Source organism: Amyelois transitella, chromosome 13 (assembly GCF_032362555.1).
Source record: "Amyelois transitella isolate CPQ chromosome 13, ilAmyTran1.1, whole genome shotgun sequence".
Taxonomy (NCBI): Eukaryota; Metazoa; Arthropoda; class Insecta; order Lepidoptera; family Pyralidae; genus Amyelois; species Amyelois transitella.
In genome coordinates, this window is record NC_083516.1 from 11,128,983 (window position 1) to 11,156,432 (window position 27,450).

At 33.6% G+C, this 27,450-nt stretch overlaps 2 protein-coding genes across 3 annotated transcripts; both read left to right on the plus strand.

Annotated features, from left to right (window-relative positions):
- Nucleotides 1–491: 491 nt before the first annotated feature.
- Nucleotides 492–6,379, plus strand: LOC106140228 (putative inorganic phosphate cotransporter). The gene is made up of 11 exons (XM_013341790.2): nt 492–718; nt 1,333–1,673; nt 1,944–2,123; nt 2,363–2,501; nt 2,855–3,072; nt 3,370–3,519; nt 3,955–4,087; nt 4,416–4,534; nt 5,111–5,230; nt 5,577–5,706; nt 6,310–6,379. The coding sequence occupies exons 1-11, from the start codon at nt 658–660 to the stop codon at nt 6,366–6,368; spliced, it is 1,650 nt and encodes a 549-aa protein (XP_013197244.2). The 5' UTR covers nt 492–657; the 3' UTR covers nt 6,369–6,379.
- A 1,428-nt stretch (nt 6,380–7,807) lies between these two features.
- Nucleotides 7,808–14,986, plus strand: LOC106140230 (putative inorganic phosphate cotransporter). 2 transcript variants are annotated; one of them, XM_060947441.1, is made up of 11 exons: nt 7,808–7,962; nt 8,227–8,558; nt 8,870–9,049; nt 9,467–9,605; nt 9,795–10,012; nt 10,235–10,384; nt 11,053–11,185; nt 11,576–11,694; nt 12,152–12,271; nt 14,190–14,319; nt 14,903–14,986. In XM_060947441.1, the coding sequence occupies exons 1-11, from the start codon at nt 7,902–7,904 to the stop codon at nt 14,950–14,952; spliced, it is 1,632 nt and encodes a 543-aa protein (XP_060803424.1). In that variant the 5' UTR covers nt 7,808–7,901; the 3' UTR covers nt 14,953–14,986. The 2 variants fall into 2 exon arrangements, with proteins under 2 accessions (XP_060803424.1, XP_060803425.1); XM_060947442.1 differs by lacking the exons at nt 14,190–14,319; nt 14,903–14,986 and adding an exon at nt 13,165–13,306.
- Nucleotides 14,987–27,450: the final 12,464 nt, after the last annotated feature.

Consider the following 27,450-nt stretch of genomic DNA (forward strand, 5'->3'; position numbering starts at 1 on the left):
TCAAAGTGTTGAACATGGATAAATTTTACGGCACATTATATTCATGGGAATATTTTTGGAGACACCGTACACAAAGTTACTTTGTCGCATCTTTTTTAATTAACTAGACATACGGTTATCTTATCAAGTTATCAAAATAGACATATTTATAACATTCCAACAACTGTTCGGAATGTTATAAATAATGAAAATATTATCTAAAATCATATTATGAAAATTTATTCTAATATAAACATCACAATCTACAAGATAAGGCATATGTCTGAATAACTAAATATGCTATGAAATTTCCTGAGATTTAAATTAAATTTGAGAACTTCAGAATATATATAGAAATATAATTTGAAAATCATGTAAAAAAATTTTTGATTGAAATATTTGATTAATACTATTACGATCAATAAGCTTGTAATATTCAAAGTCATATCATAATTTTCGTATGTGTGATATCAAACCATAGAATTACATTTCTATTTTTTGTAAAAACATTGATATCCAAAATGACATTTCACCAAACAGAAGCAAGGACGTACAAAAATTGTTTGCACGAGTGAGATTGCGTCTTCTGTAGACGCAGACAAGGTGGTAGATGATAAAAATTGTTAGTTGGTGGGCGAAGTGGTGACGAAAGGTTGTGAATGTTAAAAAAATTACGATATGGCTCAGACGCTAAATAGTGCATACGAAAAGGTTCCTGTTATAGATACTGGCGAAAGTGGTAAGGATCACAATGAGATGTTTAGAAATATTATACATGAAGAAGTTTCTATGTCTACTACAGAAAATGTAGTGTGTGCCTGCTGATTTGTTACTTGAGCAGATTGTAAAATCATATCAAGGGTAAAGCTTACTTGGGGTTCTTGTAGTTCTTATGGGCTAGCAAACTGTGACTCTCGATTTCATCAAAAGTTGTATCTATTTCTAGTCTTGTAACTGTTAACTTTATTTACCTCTAATCCTATATCATAATCGTGGCAATGAAAAGAAACCATAAAAAGATTAAATAGTTTTTACGTATTGCGAAATTATTATTATCATTTCTAGAATGACAATGGCTTTTGGTTTGGCGTTATAGTTTTTGTTACCTAATGATCAAGGATTTTAAATTTTATTGTAATCATAAAACAAAAGACGCAAACCATCCACATTAAATAGAGATTCATAATCTATACCTTCTTCCAAAGGATAAAGACGTGATAATGTTTATGGAAAACGTGAAGCATGCCACACCCCTTTTCACGTGACGAATTAAAGACGCGTAATTTTTAGTATCAGATTTATCTATATAGATATAAAACATGCTATTTTCAAACCATTTTTATTTTATTTCAGAAACAAAACCGATTAAGGACGAAGAACCGTCCTATGGATATGGTGTACGACATGTCCAGTCCTTACTCTTCTTCACAAGTCTCCTAATAGGATACTTAGCGAGGGCTCATCTTGGAGTCAGCATAGTAGCTATGACTTATTACGTACCTAGTATCAATGATAATACTTCTATCGATCTTCGCAATATAACGTTACATTTAGATAGAAATACAACAAGTGATGATAATTACACCAGTATTTATGATACTAGTGAAGATATTAATCATGTAGCCAATAATAACAGCGAAAATATATTTGAAGAAATGGAAAATGTTACAAGTGATGAATATGGCATTTACAAGGTGTGAGTTATCATAATTTAATTGACTGTAGTTTATGTTCAGCAGACAACAAATTCAATGACATAAAAACCCGCTATTAATGTTGATCTTCACGAGTATCGTATACCTTAAGAAGATGCTAAGTTTGATCTAAGCTTTCTGTTTTTCTTATAACATTATTATAGTAACAGACTTTGACCTGAAATAGTCGGACGGACGTAGTATCCTTACCATATAAATTAAAATAATTAGGCAAATATCTCAATAGTTTATATATCCTTTTTGTTTCAGAAATACATTTGGTCCAAGCCAGTTCAAGAAATGATTCTGATATCGTTTTTCCTGGGATACTGCATCATGCAATACGGGATGAGCATGATAGCCCAGCGCTGGGGAGGCAAGTTGCCGCTGCAAATTGGACTGTTTGTCAACGGGTTGGCGTCTATTGTTACTCCGTGGTTTGCTTTTTGGGTAATATTTCCATATTCTTTGGCATCTACAAATATATATTTTATTTTGGATTTATTGTCTACTTTGGGGCTTTTTAGATGTTTTTTTTTCTTGTTGTAAGATTTTTCTAGAATACCTACATTGATTGTTGCGTGTGAGATATCTAGCAAAATTGTTGTTATATTTTTATTTATTCAGGTTAAAATACTTTGAATTTTTTTAGTTTTTTGTTATGTGTAAAAATATTCTTTGATTCAAAGGGAGGTTGGAAGGCAGTCTGCGCATGCCGAATTCTTCAAGGCATGTCTCAAGGAGGCTTCTACCCATCAATACAAACTTTATTGGCCCAGTGGGTGCCGCCGAAGGAATTAGCTAGACTAAGCAGTTTTGTCTACACTGGTATGAAAATAATTGCTCTCACCAATTTTTCAAAAATTCAATTATCAAAGTAACGCTTTAAATGATTTTGCTAACATGTTCAAAATATTCTTTAATATGGTGAGCAACCAAAATTATAATGACTAAATTGGTAGTGTGGCATAAGGCGATCTTTGTCTCTTTCTCTTTCTGCTCTTAACTATTAACGCTTGGGATCTATTAATAACTTACCAAATCAATTCATAATACACTTATATTCTGCCTGCATGTGTGTATGAATATATTTAGCAAAGTTTACACGATTAGCTTCTAAAGGGTAGGTTACATGTATAAATTTCAAGTATTATTGATACTTGAAATATGTTTGCTTACAGGACCAGTCCTAGGCACCATCATAGCCTTCCAACTAGGTGGGGTCTTGTCTGCTAGTCCCTGGGGGTGGCCTAGCATTTTCTGGGGCACTGGCATACTGTGTCTATTGGCTTTTGTAATGCTAACGGTCTTTGGAGCAGCTACTCCTCATGAGCATAAAACGATATCCGAAGAAGAAAGAAGATTCATAACTCACACGATGAGTAATATTAGTAAAAAGGTAGTCACTTTGTATTATAGATTAATGTATTTTAAACTACTATAGGCTAACCGACGGAGCCTACCTGCTGCTTTTGGTATCTCTTGCCTAACAACAGTTAGCAGAGACTATTTATCATCCAAAAATATATATAGTTGACAGTAAAGTCATTCCTTTGTAAAAAATCAGGTTTAATCCATATTCGAATATCAGCTTTTTAGGGTAAAACCTAAAGAAATCTCCAAACACTATACTGTAGATTTCCTGATGAAAGGATTACTTTATTTATGAGAATTTTTATATTAACTTCTCTGTCAGAAACCAAGCGTGCCATTAAAGGCGGCTCTAAGTTCGAAGCACACGTGGGCTCTGTTCACCACACACATCGGGAGTCAGGGCGCGTACATGTTCGTCTTCATGCAAGTGCCCTCTTATATCCACTATTCCTTGGGCGTCAATGTCAAAGATGTGAGTACAGTAATTAAGATTGATTTTAAAGTTCCATTCAAAACCTTTAACTTTATAAAGTTAAGCTGGAACCATCTAAAGGCAGAAGAATTATCGTTGCTAATTTTAAAGGTTCTTATTATGTTTGTGTTATCTAATGTGTTGTCCAGAAAGGCGTTGACCTAGAAGAGGACCTTAGAGAAAATGACAACACGAAATTGACATCTTTATCAGTGTACGATACAATTCTGCCTTGGACAGCATTTTATGGAAAGAGCAGACTTCGAACAACACTGCAATCAGATTTACCTCTAGACTTTAAAAGTTTATACTAAATAATTTAGAGGATGTAGGCATAAAAGGAAAAGTTTATCAAAAACCACATTTGCGATTCAATAATTGACCTAAGTCGTAAACTAAAGCTTGTTCAGAATGATAATGTTTTTCATTTTACAGAGCGGACTGTTTTCGTCCCTGCCTTACGTGGCAGGGTTCTTCACGTCCATATTTTATGGCGTTCTGTCGGATTTTCTCACCAACAGGAATATTCTTAGCGTGAAAAATGCCAGGAGAACATTTAATACAATCTGTAAGTGCTTTTATACTTTCAAGTATGGTTCTACTAAAAACGGCGAAAGATTTATATATGGGTAAATCTTAAAAATCTTAAATCTTTTAAATTACTTAAAACTAAGTTTACTGCACCTTCCAAAGTATTAGTGCAGAAGAATCGGTAACAAATTGCACTGTAGCATTTTCTTCAACAACGTCAACATCACAACTATGCAAACTTAGAGTAGAAATGTGGACGAGAGAATACTTGTTGTGATCAATTATATTTATTTTTATAGATTAGCAATTTTAAATAGATTTATAATATTAATTAATCTTGAAAATATTTCCTCCCTCTTTCACAGCTACAGTCGGCACCGCTGTGTGCTTGGTGGCAGTTTCATACACCGAGGACGTTAGTCTCGCTGTGCTATTGCTTGTGGTACAGCAGGCTACACATGTCGGGATACACTCCGGGTGGATGGTACGTTTTGTTCTTCAGTACAATTTGAGGACTCTTCATTACCAGTTGTATACTAAGGATTTGGAGTAACCTTTACAATACTAGTTTCTATCAGTCGATATATCATTATGATAACATTTGTAACCTACCTTTAATCTAAATTTGTTTCAGTTTAGTTGGCTCTGGTGAAGAGCAGAAAGAGCAACTATCATACATATAAACTCTCTAATAGGAGAACCTTACCCAGTTATGATGATGATTCCAGATTTAGTTACCTGATTAAAGCTTATTTAATGTTTTCTAATGCCGTGCCAAGTACCGTGTGGTTTTCGTAACCTTAGAATAGACCCACTTCTAATCTTTGGATGTGGTTAAGGGATTGGTTTATTAAGTTGGGATTCCTCTTGTAGGCGATGGACTAGCAACCTGTCACTATTTTAATCTTAATTTCATTATTAAGCCATACAGGTGTTCGTGTACTTTCTGTCTTTTCAAGACTGTTGACTCTGACTTCCCTACAAGGGCTAAGTACATAATATGTTCTCCCTCATCACACTTCATGAAAGCAGGAAATTAATGACCTCAATTCCTTTGCAGGTAAACTACATAGATTTAACGTCTAATTTTAGCGGTGCTATTCTTGCTTTTGGGAACACTTTGACACATGTGTTTGCGTTGGGTCTTCCCGTACTGGTTTCCAATATCGTCGTCGATGTGGTAATTATTGAAATGTTATGTCTGTCTGTGTGTCTATAAAATAATTAATATGTTAGTGTGTAATTTAAATGGACAATAATTTACCAAGGAGCAAATGTCTTGTTTAAACTGAATAATTATAATTGAGCAGTTAGACCATTTTTATTGAAAGGTCACTTACGCACAAAGTTACACAAAATTGATGTCATAACCACAATATCAAAACAATCCAAAGAAATAATAAAAATAAGAAGAATTATGTATTACTATGCTAAGAATGCAATCAAAAATAATTTTCTAAGAAAAAGCAAAAATGTCCCACTATTTGTACCAAATTGTCGTAACTGATACACATGATAATTTTCAGTCAAATCGAACTCAATGGCGGGTGATGTTCTACCTGATGGCAGGGTTCGCTCTCGTCACCAACGCCATCTTCGTGGCATTCATGTCTGCGGAGAGACAGCCGTGGGATGACACGCACTATCAGAAAACAGGTAGAGAACCACCTAATCAAAACGAGATTTTCCTTCTAATTACGTATATATTTCCTAGTAGTAGTAGGAGAGTTTAATTAAACTGACTTTTTTGATTGGCTTGAGTCTTCCTTAATAACTACATACATAAAATCACGTCTTTATTTCTTACCAGATACACAGATCCAAAAGTCTCGAAAAGGCTGAAAGGCTGCGTTCGGCTGTATACAATGGAATTGAGATTCAGATAGTTACGGGTTGCTAGCAAATCGCCTCAAAAAATAATCCAAAATTTCTCTTGATTGCCACCTAGAATCTACACGGAATGTGAAGCATACCATGATAAGTAGTGTATACATTTCCAGAAAGAGAGAGAGAGAGATAAATATATAATGATTTAGTTAAAAATATAAAGTTACTGACCACGAGCTCCGAAGTAAATATAGTGAAAGTTGCAGCCGGAAATACGCAAAGTTAAAATAACGCAGAATTGTGAAGACGAACTTATCAAAAGCTGGGATTGCACTACAAACACCGTTATGTTTGATGTCAAATGAACAAACAAACTAGCTGGAAAAAAATATCTTTCTCTATTTTTTCTGATCCTTAACTTTTTTATTCTAGAAGCCGACGAAACAGTTGTGGAGAAATGCGGTGAAGCTGATAGTGATGATCACAGTTAATTTACAGAAATAAATTAATATGACATTTTTCTGTTTTCTTTAAGATACCTTGTAAAAACATACATGTCTTTATCAGAAAATTATTCAGTCAGAAACTATCCAAAAAGGCTCGACTGGCTGTGCATAGGGGCGTGTTGGTCCCGACATTAATGTATGGAAGTGAAAGTTGGGTATGGCAAAAGAAGCACGAAAGCAGAATAAATGCTTTGGAAATGAGAGCGTCAAGGAGTATGTTGGGTGTGAAATTGAGTGACTGGATAAGGAACAGCGTGATAAGGGAATTTTGTGATGTGAAAGAAGATGTAGTTACAGGAATAGAAAAGGGTATGTTGAGATGGTTTGGTCATGTGGAGAGGATGAACAGGTTGACTAAGCAGATATACAAGGAGAGTGTGGAGGGAAAGGTCGGAGTGGGAAGACCTAGACGAACGTATCTTGATCAAATTAAGGACGTCCTGGTAAAGGGTCAGGTCAAAAGTACCCGAAACCGCCGAGCTTGCATGAAAAGAGTTATGAATGTGGATAAAGCGAAGGAAATATGCAGAGATCGTGGCAAGTGGAAAGAGGTAGTATCTGCCTACCCCTCCGGGAAAGAGGCGTGATTTTATGTATGTATGTCTTTATCCCTCACAGGGTAGACGAAGCCAACAGTTTTTTTACTAATATTAATAGCTCAGCGTTCAGCTAGATAGCCTAAAGACAGAACTGAAATTCAGATAGTGGTTGTTAACCATGGTCTAAAATTAGAATAATAGTTTTATCAGTCATTCCTTTGAACACGCTCTTAATTTTTACCAGCAAGGACCTGGCTTACACTCTACTGACGTAGAATTCCTTATAACTTTTATATAAATAATGTGAAAATTGATAAATGCCTTTCCTGCATCTTTCCATTTGGCGCGATCTCTGTATAGGGACATATGTCGCTTTATAAAAATTCACCACTTTCTTCATGCATACATTGGCCTATCCCTTAGCCAGTATGTATTTCATTTAACCAAGGTATGTTCATCAAAGCCTTTCATCGTTCTCATTCACACCTTGCATATTTGCTTGAACAACTGCTTTCATTACACTCTCCACCTGTCAAATCCATCCAAGTATCTTTTCTTTTACTGTTCAAATCAAAATATTCTTTTATCAGCATAGAATAGAGATGTCTATTTAAATTAAAACAGAATGCGTCATAAGGATACATAATAAACTTGTGGATTCTTAACAAATTATTTGATAACACTCAACGACCCACATTTAGTTTATAGCGTATATCAAAGTTACTAATACATTGATATGTGATTCACAAATCACTTTCACTATTACTGTTAAAGGAATATCTTAAATATTAAGTGCTATAATTAATACAACTAATATTGAAACAGAAGCAAGGACAAAATTATTTGCACAAGAAAGATTGCGTTCACGTGTCTTGATTATCATTATTTTGCTAGATGACATTAACGGCAGTAAAGTGTTCTAGTTCCTAGGAATGGTCGTTAATTTAAAAGTAATAATATAAATAATTAAATACCTATCATGGCGCATGTACAAAATGGTGAATATAAAAAAGTTCCTGTTGAAGATGTTGCTGAAAATGGTAAGATCATATGAAAAGTTACACTATTTGATAAAAAAATATTACAAGATACATTTTATATTTCCAATTTTATTTTTAAATATCAATGTCTTTTAACTTATGTATGATTTAAATTAATTAATCATTTAGTCTATACGTTATATATGAGTAAAGAGACGAAACAAACAAGCTTTTCTTTCTTTCTGAAAATATATGTCTTCAGTTTTGTGATGTTAAACAATAACAGGGGTATATATTTGTAACTTATTTATATTTTTATTTCAGTAACAAAATTAAAAGAACCTACATATGGGTATGGTGTACGTCACGTGCAGACATTTATATTCTTCTTTAGTCTTTTAGTAGGATACTTAGCTAGAGCCCACCTTGGAGTAAGCATTGTTGCTATGACTTATTATCCACCAAATATTAATGATATTCATAAATTAGGGAATGAAATTTCACATGTAAGACGAACACTAAATAATCTAACTTTGGAAAATAATGAAAGCGACGCGTCAGTTTTAGAAAAGAATGACGTCGAAAGTAAAATATATTATGAAGAGGAACTCAAAAGAATGAGAAATATTACTAGTGATGAAAATGGGATTTACAAGGTAATTCAAATATGTGATTATGGAGCAAGCTCTTTTCTGTGAAACCTTTTCTTTTTTTACTCGATACATAATGTATGTTATAAAATAGACGGAGCTATCAATCTCGAAAACACTGTAAGACCATGTTCAGATAGATGGCTTAATATGTTAGTTCATCGCCTTAAAGAATAAAAAATTATTTTTGGCCTAATCTTTGATTAAATACAATAAGCTTGCAAAGACAAAGAGCCACATACATACTTTGATTTTACTTTATCTGCAACATTTCAGCAGCGAAGCTATAAATAAATATAAACATTTTTATTTTTAAGAAATACAATTGGTCTAAGCCAATTCAGGAAATGATTCTGACGTCGTCCTACCTGGGTTATTGCGTTATGCAGTACGTGATGAGTATGGTCGCCCAGCGCTGGGGTGGGAAGTTTCCTCTGCAGATTGGTTTGTTTGTCAACGGATTTGCCTCAATAGTTACGCCTTGGCTTGCTTTTTGGGTATTTTGTATTTATTTGCTTGTTTTCTTTTCTAATAGATTTATAAGTTTAAAAATAGCTTTATAAAACCACGCCTATTTTCCTAGAGGCAGAGACTACATCTATCTACTTACCCCGAAGCTTACATACATCTTTCAATTCGTCCACATATCCCTCTATCTATTTCCGTTAATTCTACAAAGTCATATTTTACATTCAACAATTCTCTTAGTATTGTCAGTAAATGTGTTATATTTATATGTCTCGTAATATTATATTTATCTTTGAATTTATCAACAGCTAATATCTCTTTTGAAAGTAGGACCAGACTTTGGTACACAAGCTTATTAGGTTTAAATATTCTTCGCATAACTCACAAAATTTATTTTTCATGACATTTTAAAACTTGTCTTTTAACGTTCTTCTTTTCTTTATCAGGGAGGTTGGAAGGCAGTTTGTGCATGTCGCATTCTTCAAGGCATATCGCAAGGAGGATTTTTTCCATCTATCCAAACTTTACTGGCCCAATGGGTTCCACCAAATGAGTTGGCTCGTCTTAGCAGCTTTGTGTATACAGGTAAAATGAATATAATGATATGTATTTTAAATAAAGTACATTTTATTAACAATTCAATAACATAATTGATAAGGATGAAACTCAAAAGTTGTTCAGTTTTTTGGCCTATTTAACTTTTAACCATCAAAAAAATATTCTGAAATAATTTGACATTTTAAAACAAACATAAGGTATGCTTTTCTTTTACAGGGACAGTATTAGGGACAATAATAGCGTTCCAAATAGGTGGAATATTATCCGCTAGTCCTTGGGGTTGGCCCTCAATTTTCTGGGGGACTGGCGTACTATGTTTTTTCGCTTTTATAGTTCTCACTATATTTGGAGCGGCAACACCACATGAACATAAGACGATATCTGAAAGAGAAAAAACATATATTACTCATACGATGAATAATATTAATATAAAGGTAAATCGAATGGAATCTTTATTGAATTATAGTTCACATAAGATTAAACGGTAAGAAGATGGACGCACTTCTAGATCCAAAAGCATCAACGATAAGACAGAGATTTTAGACAATACAAAATAAGTATTTTACTTGAGATGTTTATATCAAGAGATTGTTTTCAATCTACAATTTACTTTATTAAATCACGAAACATATTATTGTTTTCTTTGTGAATTTTAGAAACCCAGAGTACCACTAAAAGCAGCTCTGAGTTCGAAGCATACCTGGGCGGTATACAGCACGCACATCGGAAGCAGCACCGCCTTCTTGTTCGTGTTCATGCAAGTTCCGTCTTACATCCACTACACTTTGGGTGTCAACGTTAAAAATGTAATGTATTATATTGGTTATATGAGCTTTATAGAAATTTTTGACAGCATCTACGTCTTTTTTTTTAATCTCAAATTTAGTTGGGTCAGTTTTAGTATATTATTCATTTAAACCAAAATTTTTTAAGACTACATGGTCAATTGTTTTGTGCTTGGTATTGTTACATGATGTTCTCTTAAAGCAACGCGGGCTTTCTTTTCGAGACGGAAGCCCGCGTTGATATTATTGTATCTAGCAGGGCCCGAGAGTAGTTTAGAAAATGAGACATTGCCTATTTATCTTTTATAAAATCGAGGATGTTCTGGTAAAATTTACTCAAAGCCACGAACTTGTAAAGAAATATTGGAAGAACAAACTTGAATGAAGCCAAAAAATTTTGCTGACTTTAAAAGACTTTTTGTACTCTATAAAAATAAGCCATTTGTTTATACTTTCCATACTACACTCTCATTTCAATTTTATTTTTCTGCATAGTTTTCTTATACGATGATTTGATATTGAATTCTTTACTACTCCTTATATCGTCGTTCGTTATAATAGAAAAATTTCACTAAAACGTAATCTCTCTCTTCCAACTAGCTCTAATTGAAATAAATTATATTAAAATTGCTTCTATCTTCCAATAATATAAAGACTTAATTAACTATACATAATATAAAAACTTTCAGAGTGGCCTCTTCTCCTCGCTCCCTTACGTGGCGAGTTTTTTCGCCTCCATATTTTATGGAATACTATCAGATATTCTGACAAATAAGAAAATTTTAAGTGTGAAAACTGCTAGAAGATTATTCAACACCATTGGTAAGTCTTGTAATGGACATTTACAACTAGACCTTATATAGATATGTATTAAGTACCGCAACCATCTTTAGCTTCTGCTAGCTTTCGCCTTTGTGGAAATAGGTACATATATATCCTTCTCCGGTGAATCACTGAACTCTTGTTAATATAAAGCATGGAGCTATATATTTTCAAGACTTATTTTATTTGTAAACTTATTTTCGCGTTTGTAAAATTAGTATTGATGTATAGATAAATACATGTTTTTGGAGTGATTGTACATTACAGGTGTTAGTAAAAACGAGACAATAAATATTGATAAATTTTATGTTTTTCTTTTTGATTGTATGTTTACGCATCTAGCTTATTCTAATTCATTATATTTAATGCAGTTTTCTCATAATTTTACAGCACAAATTGGAACTGCTGTGTGTCTAATAGCTGTATCTTACACTAAGGATGTTAGCCTAGCTGTAGGATTACTGGTTATAGCGCAGGCTACACACGTCGCTATACATGTCGGATGGATGGTACGTTATTATTATTATATACTTTAAACACACTAGCAGCTCATTAAGCTGATGCGTGTGAAAAAAAAATGAAAAATGTTATACGTTTTTATTTTAAATATGACAAAACTTTAATAGATTTGTCTCCTTCATCCCGGCGTAAGTCTTGATTACATCTTCACTACTCTGGAGAGGGCCCGGTGTGATCTCTGACAGTAATCCTGAATCGAGTAATAGGTAATCATGTTTTTACACCAAATATTTCCCATCTGGTTTCCATAACCATTGCAGGCAAACCAAACTCATATTAAATAATGGTATAAGCTGTACTAGGCAAATGTACCTATATCCTTACCCTTTTACGACATCCATGGCTTAAAGATGCAGTGGTCCTATTTTAAAATGCCGAGAAACACTCTTATTTAGGTCTTTGATATGATATACCTATAAAAACCTTTAAAGTTGTCAATGTTTACAGGTAAACTACATAGATTTAACATCAAATTACAGCGGCGCTATACTAGCTATCGGAAACACTTTCATGAATTTGTTTACGTTGATGATACCCGTTCTAGTGTCTAATATTGTTATCGATGTGGTGAGTACTTTGTTTTTTTTTTCCTTATCGTCATAATCTTTGACTTAATTGAAGGTTCTTACGAGACTTCGACGACGTCGATAAAAAAACATTGGTGAGTATACATACCTAATCAAATGTCTAAATTCTCTCTCGCTCTTACGCTGCTGTGAACCTTAGATATAGAATAAGAGGGAAAATATAACAGGTTTGTTTCGATTCAGTCGTTTTGTAGTAAAAGTAATAGGTGGTAATATAACTATAAGAAATATATTAATAAAAACATGTGATGACAGCGTATTTGCTACCTGATGATTATAATTCTTAACTAATCGAGTGGTTGAAAGGCAATTTTAAATGACAGTGTTTTAGTCAACCCAACGGTGACATAGTCACTGCGTGACAAAACCCCTTTCTAATGTTAAAGAATAAAAAAAAACGAGAAAGAACTTTTCAACATTAAAACTGTAAATATTCACGTCAAAAATACTAGTCACAGAATCAAAACATTTTCAAATTAATTATTATTAATTTTTCCCAAGTTTTGCAAAAGCTGTCAGCTAAGACCAACACTTTTTGTAAGCCTTTGTCAATATCCATTAGCGAAGCCTATTACCCTGGATTAGTTAATGGAAAAACATCGATGATCCAGCGGGAAGCGTCCTTTATCTTAAGGACAAAAGAATGATGGGCAAAGTGAAAGATCTACGGAGTACCATTTTGTGTAAAAATGCTTTGAGGTGTTTAAATTTTTTTTATGTTATTGCTTCTTCTTCCTGGCCTTAGTCCCGGGTACATCCTCATCACTCTGAAGAGGAGCCCAGGGTTCGCCTTTAACCATGGATCTTGGATTTGGGTGAGTCAGGTTTAAGGTTCAGATCTAAGATCGATCACAAAAGTTATTTTGTTTTCAGTCAAATCAGACACAATGGCGGGTGATGTTCTACCTGATGGCAGGGTTCGCTCTCGTCACTAACGCCATCTTCGTGGTATTCATGTCTGCGGAGAGACAGCCGTGGGATGACCCGAACTATCAGAAAACAGGTTAACGCCAATATTGCTAGAACTCATTTTAAACTTTCGCGTTGCATCATTCTACTTATAAATAATACAGATAACATTAATGATAAAAACATCTGGCTCGAGCTTGGCACAGGAACCTCGTAATTAATTGTAGTTTAATTTGAACTTAAATGTATTCTCCCGTCCACATTCTATTCTAAGTATAATTTAATATTGTGAAGTTGACGTTTATTTAAAAAAAATATGATAGCGTATTTGCTACCTGATGATTAAAGTTCTTAACTAATCGAGTGGTTGAAAGGCAATTTTAAATGACAGAATTTTAGTCAACCCAACGATGACATTGTCACTGCGTGACAAAACCCCTTTCTAATGTTAAAGAATAAAAAAATAAACCCACTCATGTAATCGTAACAACGAAACATCTTCCACGCTAAAATTATAAACCTTCTTTTCAACATTAAAACTGTAAACATTCACGTCAAAAATACTGGTCACAGAATCAAAACATTTTCCAATTAATTATTATTAATTTTTTCCCAAGTTTTGCAAAAGCTGTCAGTTAAAACCAACACTTTTTGTAAGCCTTTGTCAATATCCATTAGCGAAGCCTATTACCCTGGATTAGTTAATGGAAAAACATCGATGATCCAGCGGGAAGCGTCCTTTATCTTAAGGACAAAAGAATGATGGGCAAAGTGAAAGATCTACGGAGTACCATTTTGTGTAAAAATGCTTTGAGGTGTTTAATTTTTTTTTATGTAATTACTTCTTCTTCCTGGCGTTAGTCCCGGGTACATCCTCATCACTCTGAAGAGGAGCCCAGGGTTCGCCTTTAACCATGGATCTTGGATTTGGGTGAGTCAGGTTTAAGGTTCAGATCTAAGATCGTTCACAAAAGTTATTTTGATTTCAGTCAAATCAGACACAATGGCGGGTGATGTTCTACCTGATGGCAGGGCTCGCTCTCGTCACCAACGCCATCTTCGTGGTATTCATGTCTGCGGAGAGACAGCCGTGGGACGACCCGAACTATCAGAAAACAGGTTAACGCCAATATTGCTAGAACTCATTTTAAACTTTCGCGTTGCATCATTCTACTTATAAATAATACAGGTATTAAACACGCGCGTAACCTTGTACCTTTATTTTGCCATTCCACGGCAACGTTCTAGAAAACGGACTCTTTTATTGTGTATTGTGACGGTAGTTGACGTGTTAATAATTTGACGGTAGAAGAACATTCTGCCTGCAGGCGGAGCAGTAGCCCGCTGGTTCTCAGTCGCAAGGTGACCACGGGTCATTGTAACATGATTCGAAACGTCCAACATGAAATAAAGGTACGTTACGTACGCGTTTCATACCTGTAATTATTTATTAATACTAATGTTGCTTTTTGGTAATATTACAAAATCGACTTGCATGAATGGAGTAATGGATGTGGATGAAGCGAAAGAAGTGTGCAGGAAACGTGGCCAAGGGAAAGATGAACGATTCTATTTTATTTTTCTTTTTTGTTTTTTATATTGATTATTGTGTTTCTTCAAAGTATGAGGAGAATTTTACAGACCTAAAATTTACTTTCTTTGATGATAGAAACTGGATTGAATGTCTATGTTTTGTTTTCAGATCGTGAGGAAATAGCCATGGAAATCGACAAGCCAACTAAACAGATATAATCGCTATTATTCTTTGAATTGATATTCTAAGACATATTATATTTAGAATAAATAATAATTTGTAATAACATGTTTTTTTATTTACTTAATTTTAATTTATTTTTCCATAAATTCTATACTTTTCTTACGCGTCTTAGCACTTGTAAATATTATGTGAGTGTTACACTTTTAATATTTTAGACCATTTCTAAAATTCTACGTCCTATCTAGATTAAAATACCTGACCCCCTTTCCATATAGGTCAGCGCCGGTCATATTTATCCGTCCACGACTGAATATATAATTCTATCTCTCATACCATGCATTTCAAGAAGTTACTTTAAAATTCCATGAGATTTCTAGATTCTAGAACCTTCTTGCTTGGTTGACGCAGACGCAACTGAACCCTAAGCCTTCCCGGGTTCAGTCCCCGACCGTAAACTTTTTCTGATTGGCATGGGTCTTGGATGTTTATATGTATTTATAACATTGTTAGTTTCTCGTTAAGTTCGTATCCCATATAGTACGAGATCCGGCTGCAAAATCACTACGTTCATCGCGTAGTTAATCAAACTCACATTTTAACATACATTTATGAATAGGATAATACATAGATAATAGGGTGCCAGTCAATAAGTGGCCGCAAGTAATTTTAATTAAATTAATGTTAATTAATTTTCCAAAAAAAATTTCGTTCACTTGTTTTTTAAATAAAATATCATCCACATCATAGAAATGTATGTAAAGAATTCGAAAATCAATGGGTGCCGTTACACACTCGGCCGCAACTACTACGCAGCCAGGTGTAAACAGGTAATATTTTGGTCTATTTATACGTTCATGTCGTACACGCATGTTTTTTATATCAAATTAAAGCTAATTTTTTTTTTATATGATGATATATCGCTGCCTGTGAATAAATGGCCGCAAATTAGGGTTGCTAGCTGTTAAAAACTCGAGGTATCCGAGATAAAGTGAAAGAGAGTTAGCGCGTAACGCCACTTGTTAGACAAGGATGGCGAGTACCAGCTGTGCGAGTATTTGAAGCCATTGCGCACGAGTCAATAGATTGGGTTCTCAGCCAACGATGCAAACAGTAATACGAACGACTTTACATTTACTCCAAAATTATAATTAAGTAATTAATATTCTGCAAAAAAAAAATGAAAATAAGAAAATATTTATTTCATAATAAAACATTTCTTATAAGAATAATTTAGCTGCACTGTTGAGAACCCTATCTATACGCGTGCGCAATGGCTTCAAATACTCGCACAGCTGGTACTCGCCATCCTTGTCTAACAAGTGGCGTTACGCGCTAACTCTCTTTCACTTTATCTCGGATACCTCGAGTTTTTAACAGCTAGCAACCTTAATTTGCGGCCATTTATTCACAGGCAGCGATATATCATCATATTAAAAAAAAAAAAACTAAAAAACTACGCTTTATTGCTAATCAAACTAAAAAATAGAAAATAAAAATTAATGACAAAGGAATTATAAAACAGTAGTAGCAAGTCGAACAATCAGTTATAGCCAATTACCTCCCATTAAAATTATAAGAAAATTAAATTTATAAACAAAACAATTTAAATCTGAGTAAAAAGCGTGGGGTGCCTGATATAGTAAATATTAAAATCATTCTATTAGCATATATTTATGACAAGAGAGTTATGAAAATGAAGTAAAATGCACCCCACGCTTTTTACTCTGATTTAAATTGTTTTGTTTATAAATTTAATTTTGTTATAATTTTAATCGGAGGTAATTGACTATAACTGATTGTTCGACTTGCTACTACTGTTTTATAATTCCTTTGTCATTAATTTTTATTATCTATTTTTTAGTTTGATTAGCAATAAAGCGTAGTTTTTTAGTTTTTTTTAAACTATTAGGTATTTATTTTCTATTTTTTAGTTTGATTAGCAATAAAACGCGTAGTTGTTTAGTTTTTTTATACAATTATTTTTTGGAAGTTAACACTTCTAGTATAACTATCTTACTAAAAAAGACTTTCGCAACCATGCGCCCATCGTCGGAGGTTTTCACATCTAACTTTCTTAAAGTTATATGTGGCCTGATTGGATTAAATCTCATAATATTCTCATCATCATGATTCTTTTTTAGGTGATGGGCTAGCAACCTGTCACTATTTGAATCTTAATTCTATCTTAAAGCCCAATAGCTGAAGGTGGCCTATCAGTCTTTACAAGACTGTTGGCTCTGTCTACCCCGCAAGGGATATAGACGTGATTATATGTATGCATGTATGTATGATGATTGTTAAACCCAGTTGAAAAGAATTTTATAGTGATAAATCACTGTTAATAATATTTTTGACTATCCAGCAAACATAACAATTTTCGATTGTGGCCTTGCCATGAATCAAACCACAAGATTAAGAGGCAGATTGATACAGGAACAAAAATATTTCAAACATACCTCCACTGCCTTTACAACCAGGAACGCAACAATGTTTATCGGAAGACATCGTGGCACTTTCGTTGTAAAACTGTCTTTCACAAAAACAAACACAAACTTGGGACTCCTATCTCAAATAATCAGGTACTTTTTACAGGAGTCCTATCTGCACAACACAGTGAACACAGTCAGAGTCCAATCTCAGATGATAAAATCACACGAATATCCGGAAGAACAAAGCTCGACTCAACGGAAGATTCCAAACTACAAATAACGACAAGTTATCAGCACAAAACAAAGTGCAAATAGGTAAATACACAGGCACCGGTATAAAAAAACAGAAAGAAAGTTTACAGGTTTTCTAATCGAATTCGAAACTTACTGCAAAACTTATTTGACATAAATAAATGTCACTCATTTCTTAAACGAGTATTACAGTGTTGCTATTATAAATAGGCAAAAGATACCTAATGTTAATTCAAGAATTGCATTAATATGTTAAATACGTATTAAATATCACAAAGTTCTGTAGGTAGTAACTTTATTCTTGTATTTTTGTAAATTTAGTTGTTCAATTTTCATTTATTACTTTTGTTTTATTACTTATATATTTTTTATTGTTTTAAAATATTCTACTAATTCTACTATGGTTTCTAATGGTAATTCTAAATGGAGCAATGCGATGAAATAAAGAAGCCTCAGGTTAATAGTAACCTTATATGGAAATATATTACATCCCTTTTTGGACTCCTTATACGTCAGAACTTCTTGGTTTCTTGTATGGAGATTACTGACAATGGTGCTATCTCTGTCTCTCTTACTCTCATACGAAGGATCTAAAAATGAATTTATTAATCCTGGCAGTTTTAATAAGGATAATGAGAAACTCTTATCAAAATATTGCATTGTCATCGGTCCTTGATACGTGTGCAAAGTTTCAAGTTGATCAGACGTTTAGAAATCAGTGAAAATTAAGCTCAAAGATTCCGTTACATACATACATACATACATACATACATACATACAACCCAAGCTAATAAAAGTGTAGTAAAAAATTAGCTTTAATTTGATATAAAAAACATGCGTGTACGACATGAACGTATAAATAGACCAAAATATTACCTGTTTACACCTGGCTGCGTAGTAGTTGCGGCCGAGTGTGTAACGGCACCCATTGATTTTCGAATTCTTTACATACATTTCTATGATGTGGATGATATTTTATTTAAAAAACAAGTGAACGAAATTTTTTTTGTTAAATTAATTAACATTAATTTAATTAATGTTAATTAATTTAACAAATATTTCGTATATACGAGTATATAGCGATTGCCGTAACTAAAATAAGGTGAATTTTCCAACAAAACTCAAAAGCTTTTATATAAAAATGCCCCCATAAAGAACTTGGCACTCTGAGTTGAGAGGCCCTTAACTCAAATCACGAAGTCATAATTTCGACGCCGCTCCGAGGTGTAATGTTTTTAATTTGTTTTTAATTACTTTCATTTTTGCACTTTCTCAAGTGTAAATGCAATCTGAAAGGTATTTTATATTTTCAGTTGTTTTATATAGATTATTTTGCTTTTTTTATTTATTCTAGCTGTTGCCTGCGACTTTATTTACGCGGAAAAGACTATCATGGGAATTCATGAGGTGATTCATTAACCGAAATTTATATTCCGTTACTCGCTATATGTACCTTTGTAGATGTTGCTAGTTCTTAATGGCTTAATAACGAAAATATTAATCGAATCATTCCAGTAGTTCCAGAGATAAGCGTGCACAATTAGACACTCAGGATTGTTTAAAGTTTTAACTCTACTAGAATTGCGAGTTTGTTATAAAAATATATTAACATTTGTTTTTATTTTATTAATAAGTACGCGAACTGAATGTATCGTGAAATTTTAAAACTCAAAATTCAATTTCAGCTTAACTGTATTCCTATTTATTCTATTACAATCACTTTAATGTCTGATGAATCTTCAGTGATGACAGCTGACGTCCATTTAAGATGCTCTTTGAGTTTCATAATAATTAAGAGCAGGTTATTTTAACATAGTCAGCGATTTGTATTCATAACCGACTTTGTTAAGCAATATTTTGTGGATTGAGCAACACTTAATTAAAATTCTTTTGTATAACATCTTTCATTATTATATAATACAAACCCATACAATTTTGATCAGTTTTAAGCTGAATTATGAATGAATACTAATAATAGCAACGTGTTTTGCTACATCAAAATTCATCAATCTTTTCTTGAAAGATTATCAACAGATTTTATAGATATTTTATTATATTTTATTCGAAATTTTATGTGGTTCCTGGCACCAATAAAAAAAAGAATAGGACTAGTCCATCTCGTTCCCATGGATGTCGTAAAAGGCGACTAAGGGATAGGGTTATAAACTTGGGATTCTTCTTTTAGGCGATGGGTTAGCAAACTGTCACACCCTATTTGAATCTCAATTCCATCACAAAGCCAAACAGCTGAACGTGGCCTATCAGTCTTTTCAAGACTGTTGGCTCTGTCTACCCAGCAAGGAATATAGACGTGATTATATGTATGTATGTTTATATCATTATTAATTAATGGACATAGTCATGTTTTAATCCCTCTTGAAAAGATTTCAAAGTCACGTTTAGGTATATAATGGCTTAAAGATGGAATTGAGATTCAAATAGTGACAGGTTGCTAGCCCTTTCCTAGTGATCATGTGGTCCTGGTCCAAATGATTATTACCTTTTACAAACTTTACAATATATATATAAGCGCCTATTTCGAAGGAATAAATTTTTATGTACCTAGTTATAATTTTTGTTTAAGAAACTGTAACAGTAAGCATTTTGTTCTGAACAAAAACAGTTCAGTCTGATAAACATTTCATCTTTTTTCTTGACATAATAGTTATAACCTTGCGGGCCATAGTTTTTTCTTCTGTGTCGAACTATGGACATTTTTATATATTTTATTCGAAATTTTATATTCTAAATGGTTTATTCATAACGGCGTGTTCAGAAGTTATAAAACTGCAGTTAAACTGACACTGTTTGGACATTCGGCACGTGAGATAATATCCAATTCATATCGTAAGTATAAAATCCAGACACGCTTTACTAGCGAACACTATCTTCAGAAAAATAAATTTCCACAAGCTTAATTTTAGATGAAATACAAAAGTTAACAGTCTAACAAGTAAAGTCATAACATATTACATAAGTAGGGAAAGTGAGTCAGTACATCGAGTATATAAAAACAAATTAATTAGAAAAGCAATTTTTAAAAAATAATGGTATTAGGTATCTGTTTTTTTTTTTCAAATATGTGTAAATGCTACTGCGGACGATTAGGACGATAGCTTGCGCAAAATAAGGGAGCAAATCGTATTGGTAACTAGAACATCTGATGTAGATTAATAGACTTCCAAACTATACAGTCATGGGGAAAAGCCAATCGTATGGTTAAAAATACCCACAGCGTCATCTGTTAGCTTCGTTTTGAACTTTCTATATGATTTTTCCCCTTGTTGTGTTTTAGCGTGAAACTGAAGTTATTGTACGATTGCCTGAAAGAACCTGACCGTTGTTAGTATTTTCATTATACACTAGATGGCGCTGGTGGTATCAACTCTCACTGTGTAAGTAGAATAAGGCAATATTTTCGTACTTTAGGAAAGCAATTTCACTGAATTTTGTTATAAAAATGTAAGTTTCGCGCTACAACCGGTGCTTCTAAGATATAAAACGCCTTTTTGTTATGCAAACACATTTTGCGAAGACGCTACAAAATGTTTATGGACTTTATTTAATGTTTTTTTTTCTTTCATATTTTTTGTTTTTTGTGTACACAAAACCTATTTCAGGCATTTTTGTCTGTTAAAACTCAACAAAAGGAAACAACAGGATATTTTTTTTACTTATACAATACAAAACCGAGAACAGCATTTTACGGCAAAGATATTTTATATGTATCTTTTTTTTTATAATGTTGTCTCCGCTTTTTTCAGACGATGGGTTAGCAATCTTTGAAATCCGAAAAAAAAAACATTAAGTTTTTTACTACTGGTATTAGCTTTCCTAAGTAACAATTTAAAAAAATCAACGAAGAATACTACAAACAATAAAATTAATTTAAAAAAAAATTAGACAAGATTATGTATATTTTTTAACACTTCTACTTAAAGGGGTATTAGTTTTTCAACTGACTGTTACTAACACGAAACCAATAAATAAAACTAATACAAGTTTTCCAATACGACCTTCGCGGATCAAACAGGGTTTTTGTTACATATCCCAACTAATAATAAAAATACGAAAGTAAGCATATTTTTTGTAGTCTCTTCACGGTATAGTTTCTTTTCTTCATCTTCTTGAAATTTTGCACATGTAAAATTTAAAAGTCTGGAGAATTACATATGGTATATTTTCATTCGGGAAAAAATATGGTTTCCGTGGAACTTGCGGAAAACTTGTATTCTTTTGTAGGTGTCGGTAAATTTGTGCTTTTAGAAGGTGGCGCTAATTCCGCACGTGTAGGTGGCGCTAAATTTGCACGTGTACTTGGCGCTAAATTTGCGCGGGCAAAGCTGCGGTGATAGCTAGTTGTAAAATATATTGGCTGTAGGGTTGGAAATGAAAAAGTGTAGGCTTCCTATGAAGTCTGCCGGGCATACAAATTGGAGCATTATATAATCTACCAGGAAAACAATATAGTTAGGGCCCCACGATACGCGGCTCCATCGAGTATTAACGCTCCATTCATGAATTATTTACAATGGTTTCGGCATCATATACATAATTTGTTATAACAGTTTATTGCAGACCTACATATTTTTTATCTTGGTTGAAACTTATTCATATAAATAAATATAAATATATATGGTACAAATTACTCAGATTGAGTTAGCCTCGAAGTAAGTTCGAGACTTGTGTTACGAAATACTATCTCAACGACATTATATTTTTATGATAAATACTTTCATAGATAAACTCCATGAACCTTTTTCTAATCATGCCCTGATCGAGATTCGAACCAGGGGACCTCGGTGTCACAGAGAAGCGTACTGCCGCTGCGCCACAGAGGCCGTCATATATATACACATACTCACGTCTATATCCCTTGTGGGGCAGGCAGAGCCTACAGTCTTGAAAAACTGAAAGGCCACGTTCAGCTGTTTGGCTTAGTGATAGAATTGATATTCAAATAGCGACAGTTTGCTAACCCATCGCCTAAATGAAGAATCCCAAGTTTAAGCTTATAAATCCCTTAGACGCTTATTACGACAGCCATGGGAAAGATATGGAGTGATCTAATTCTTTTTTATATTTGTGCCAAGAATCACACGGCTTGAAACTTATTTTGGTAGAAATTAAAACTGCACTTGGTAGGATATATATATCTCAAAACTTTTAATAACGTATTTTGATTCCATCTCAACTATTTACTACACCTATCATACATACATCCATAAAAATCACGCCTCTTTCCCGAAGGGGTAGGCAGAGACTACCTCTTTCCACTTGCCACGATTTCTGCATACTTCCTTCGCTTTATCCACATTCATAACTCTCTTCATGCAAGCTCGCCGGTTTCGGGTACTTTAAATACACACACACAAACAAATACACACCTATCAAATAAGAATAATTGCACTTAACAGAATTGGTAACATTCAACGTTGGGTACCTTTGAAATATTTCCAGGATGTATATATTTAAATATAATTAAAACTGTTGATAGAAATATTTATGAGAAAACTCCTCGCAAACTTCGTAACACCTGTACCTAAGTTATTATAAATCTCTCAGAATAATTGAACGCCAAAATTTTTTAAACGCGTCATCAGCGGGAGATAAATTGTAATGTTAAGAAGATTTTTGCTATTTCGAGATAACTTAGACTTAATTTAGATTGGGAACACGCCATATCTTTCCCATGGGTGTCGCTAAAGGCGACTACGGGATATAATCTTGGGATTTTTCTTATAGGGGATGCGCTAACAACCTATTAATTTTTGAATTTCAATTCCATCAGTCAGCATACAGAACTTTATAGTCTTTGATTGCAAGACGTGATTTTATGTATGTATGAATTTGTGTCAAAACAAACATGTCACTGGTGAAGCATGTAGAACTCAATACATTTGAACACCAATCTTTGCCTTAATCAGATTACTTTCTTCAAGTAGATTAATCTATTTAAATTTGATAGGACGGCAGGATTTGTTAGATAATGTAACACTCATTTATGTGTGTTCCCGGTTGCACCCTCCACAGAAGTATTTCGGAGCCCGGGGTTCCCCTAGAAAATGTAAATCTGTAAGTGAATGTTATGCCTCCACAAATCTATCACCAAAGTTATGTCATGTAGAACTCGATGTAAACTCCATTAAACTTTATACTGATTAATAGTTTCAACTTTCCTCTTCCCAAAAAGCGTCCGACAAATTCAAATTGAAAAAGTTATCCAACTCCTTATCCTTGGCGATAAGGGATTGAATGCATTTTAATGTTTCGGACAAAATGATTTTATTGTTCGATTTTGTCAATTAAATATCAGCCATGAAAAATTATTAAGGTGGGGAGCTGTTGGTAAATTGTTATTACTCATTCATTAAAAAGGCATATGCGAAAAGAAATTATCAAGTTTTTGTGAGAGAAGACCACATAATTAAGTCCAATAATTTGGACAACTTTTAAAACCGTTCGCTGCCCGATCTTCCCGAAGTGTAATAAATTGTAAAAAGCACGAAAACATATAAATTCTGAATTTATCGGACGCAGTTGCAAAACTTGGGAGTTTAAATGTGCACTTGTACAGTTTAGTTGTTGTTAATGACATTATGAAACAAATAAATAATAATAAGGATCTAACTCCTAAATATACGAACTGTACGAAATTCAATATTACTTTTGTTGATTTCTGTTACAACTTCATAGAAGTACAATTTTTAAAATTTTTATCCTTTACGGCGTATACAGAGCCTACAGTCTCAAATAGATTTGTTTACTTGTTAAAAAGTAAATATTATAACTAGTCACTATCAGTTTTTTTATACTTATCTAATCTAAGAAATGAAATGTATGTGTTCATTCTGGACCACTATTACCAGGGTACTGAAACAATCGATACAAGGAGCGTGTAATTAACTTGAAAACAGGAAAAATAAACAAATACAGGTACGATAAATAAACAGTATTATTTCTATTTTAAGCGTAAATTAAATTTTAACATGTATATAGTTTAGTGTGAATAAATATTTATGAAAACATCATGCGGTATATGGTGAAATAGCACGGCAATAGCTTTTAGGTTATAAAAATAGTTTATGAAATGCCTGCCTATGAAAGGAGCACTCGCGAGTATTTCTAAAATATTTAATCTTTATTCAAACTCAAAGTGCCGTATGGCTCTTCACATTTTGAAATACAACCACTAGTTTTATTTTCTATAGATGACGTAGGAAAACAAAAATACAATTCAATTAAACCAATATTTGTTTTTAAATCTTGTAAACAGCCAGTATCAAATGCAGGATCCGTCTATTCAACACTTTTCAGTAGTTACAGAAGTCTACAGTCTCATTTGGGCAAGATTTCAAGAGATTCGTAGTCAAAAGATAGTTTTGGCCATTCGATCTGGCACCGAGCCGAGCGAACCAATGTTAGTTACCTATTGGACTTAAATACTTAGGCACCGTTTATTGACTGTAAGAAGAATTATACTATTTGCAAACTGTAACTTCATAACTACCCTAAACCAATGAACGAAATGTGGATGAAGCGAATGTACGAGTATTAAAGATCGTGGTAAAAATAAAAATGTAGTGTGTGATGCATGTCTATTCTTCCTAAAAAGAGCTGTGATTGTATGAAACGGAATTTGAAATATTTGAATTTTGTTGCGATTGTGTCTGCATATCCCTGAAAAGAAGCCCGGAGTTCATCAATGACGCTTTTAGAAAATCAAAGCCACGATTCTGGAAATCTATGTCAGGTTTTTACACGAAACGACTCCCGTCTGACCTCCGGAAACTTGCAGGAGAACCTAACCCGTATTTTGTCATAGTTAGACATCCAACAAGTACTTATTATATCTAACGTTCTAATCAAGTATGGGTGGAGATGGCATACCAGACATATTATATTGAAAAAGTTATCACATTAATCTAAAGTACTAATGACTTTGATGGATCGATTGTAACTTTGTTGGGCAAAATTTAGCGCGCACTATTACATAGTAATGAGTTTCATGTCTCAATCAATAGCTTATAGAGTTGTTTGCATCAATGTTGACGGCCTCTGTGGCGTAGCGGTAGTGTGCTTGTCTGTGACACTAGAGGTCCCAGATTCGAATCCCGGCCAGGGCATGATAAGAAACGACTTGGATGTTTATTTATGTAAGTGTTTATTATAAAATATATTATTGTTGAGTTAGTATCTCGTAACACAAATTTTGAACTTACTTCGAGGCTAAGTCAATCCGTGTAATTTATTCCATAAAAAAAATTATGCATGATATAAGTATATTTTTGTTTATTTACTTGTATATACAGTAATAAGTATATTCGTTACACTCATCGTCGTTTTCACTTTTTTATATTTTCTCTAAGTATTATAAGAAATCGTTAAAGGCGACTAAGGAGAAGGCACTTTCCGCTTTTGCCATTATCCAATATGGGTTTGGTTCCCCAAAGATTGCGGAAGTATGATCGGCTAGACTTACCCACGATTATGTTCCAAGGCGCACCCTGGGCTCCTCTCACGAGAGACAAGCATGTAGCCGGGATTTATATCAAGAACGCAGGCGGAGATGCAAAAGAAAGCTTTATATGTTTTTAACGAAAGTGAATGAAAGAATTTATTACTGCGGATACCCTAATTAATTCCTCACTTCGCAGGACCCGAGATCACCCCGGGGCTATTCGGGGGCCTGAAGTAAGAATAATTGTGAACCCGAATCAAGCATTTCCAAGAAATAAATCCATAGCTACTAACGTTTTATTTCTCGGCAATGTTTGATAAATTTCTTAGGAATATGTTTTATTTTTACTTACTTTTGGGAGATTGGCCTTTTCAAAGACTTTGAAAAAGGAAATTCTGTACTCAACCCAAATGTATGTATGTAGTTTTATACATATTTTTTTGTAATATTACACTATGCCTTAAAGAAGACATATACATATATTCTAGTTATACATACATATATTCTTTGTTTAGCACTGAGTCTTAGAAATATATTATTATATAACTATTTCAATTTCTATGACTGAGGTTATCCAAGGGAACTGTGATTCAAATCACAACACAAGAAGAATCTCAAGTTTATTAGCCTTTTCCTTTATCAGAAATAGCAAATTCTGATACAGACTAGCATTAGTAGGATTTCTCAAAATATAAATATCACGTGTATAGAGTGCCGTGTGGTTCCCGGCACCAATAGAAAAAAGAATAGGACCACTCCATCTCTCTCTTATGGATGTCGTAAAAGGCGACTGAGGGGTAGGCTTCTAAACTTGGGATTCTTCTTTTAGCAACCTGTCACTATTTGAATCTCAATTATATCTTAAAGCCAAATAACTGAACGTGGCCTATCTAAGTCTGTCTACCCCACACGGGATATAGACGTGATTATATGTATGTATGTATAACAGGCTTGGGTTCACTGCAGTAGAAATTATTAAAACATCTTTCACAGTCTTAAAACAACATAACTCATGCAACATGAAATTGCTGCACAAAATTAATATCAGCGGTTATTATGCAAATTCTTGCGCGATGTCGCGCAGTCTGAACTTTCGTCAAGCTCAACGTGAGCTTATTCCGAACTTTAAATTCTATTTTTTCATGTGGAAGTTTAAGATTTTAATTTGGACGTCGGTAGTCAAAATAAAGAGGTACGGCAGAAAAAGGATGAAGGCAGGTTTAAATCTTACGGCGGTCATGGACCAAATACATTTGTATGATTGTTAAATTCTCGAACAATGATGTTTGCTGAAATTAAATTTACTCATTGAAACATTGCATGAAGAGTTTTCAACATACATACATACATATGGTCACGTCTTTATCCCTTGCGGGGAAGACAGAGCCAAC

What these genes read in the sequence shown, in the direction of transcription:
- LOC106140228 (XM_013341790.2), top strand. Translation starts at nt 658, where the DNA reads ATGGCTCAGACGCTAAATAGTGCATACGAAAAGGTTCCTGTTATAGAT. An exon ending in GAGAACATTTAATACAATCT is followed by an intron (nt 4,088 to 4,415) that starts GTAAGTGCTTTT and finishes CCTCTTTCACAG; the next exon opens with CTACAGTCGGCACCGCTGTG. An exon ending in GGATACACTCCGGGTGGATG is followed by an intron (nt 4,535 to 5,110) that starts GTACGTTTTGTT and finishes ATTCCTTTGCAG; the next exon opens with GTAAACTACATAGATTTAAC.
- LOC106140230 (XM_060947441.1), top strand. Translation starts at nt 7,902, where the DNA reads ATGGCGCATGTACAAAATGGTGAATATAAAAAAGTTCCTGTTGAAGAT. An exon ending in CGCCTTGGCTTGCTTTTTGG is followed by an intron (nt 9,050 to 9,466) that starts GTATTTTGTATT and finishes TTTCTTTATCAG; the next exon opens with GGAGGTTGGAAGGCAGTTTG. An exon ending in AAGATTATTCAACACCATTG is followed by an intron (nt 11,186 to 11,575) that starts GTAAGTCTTGTA and finishes ATAATTTTACAG; the next exon opens with CACAAATTGGAACTGCTGTG.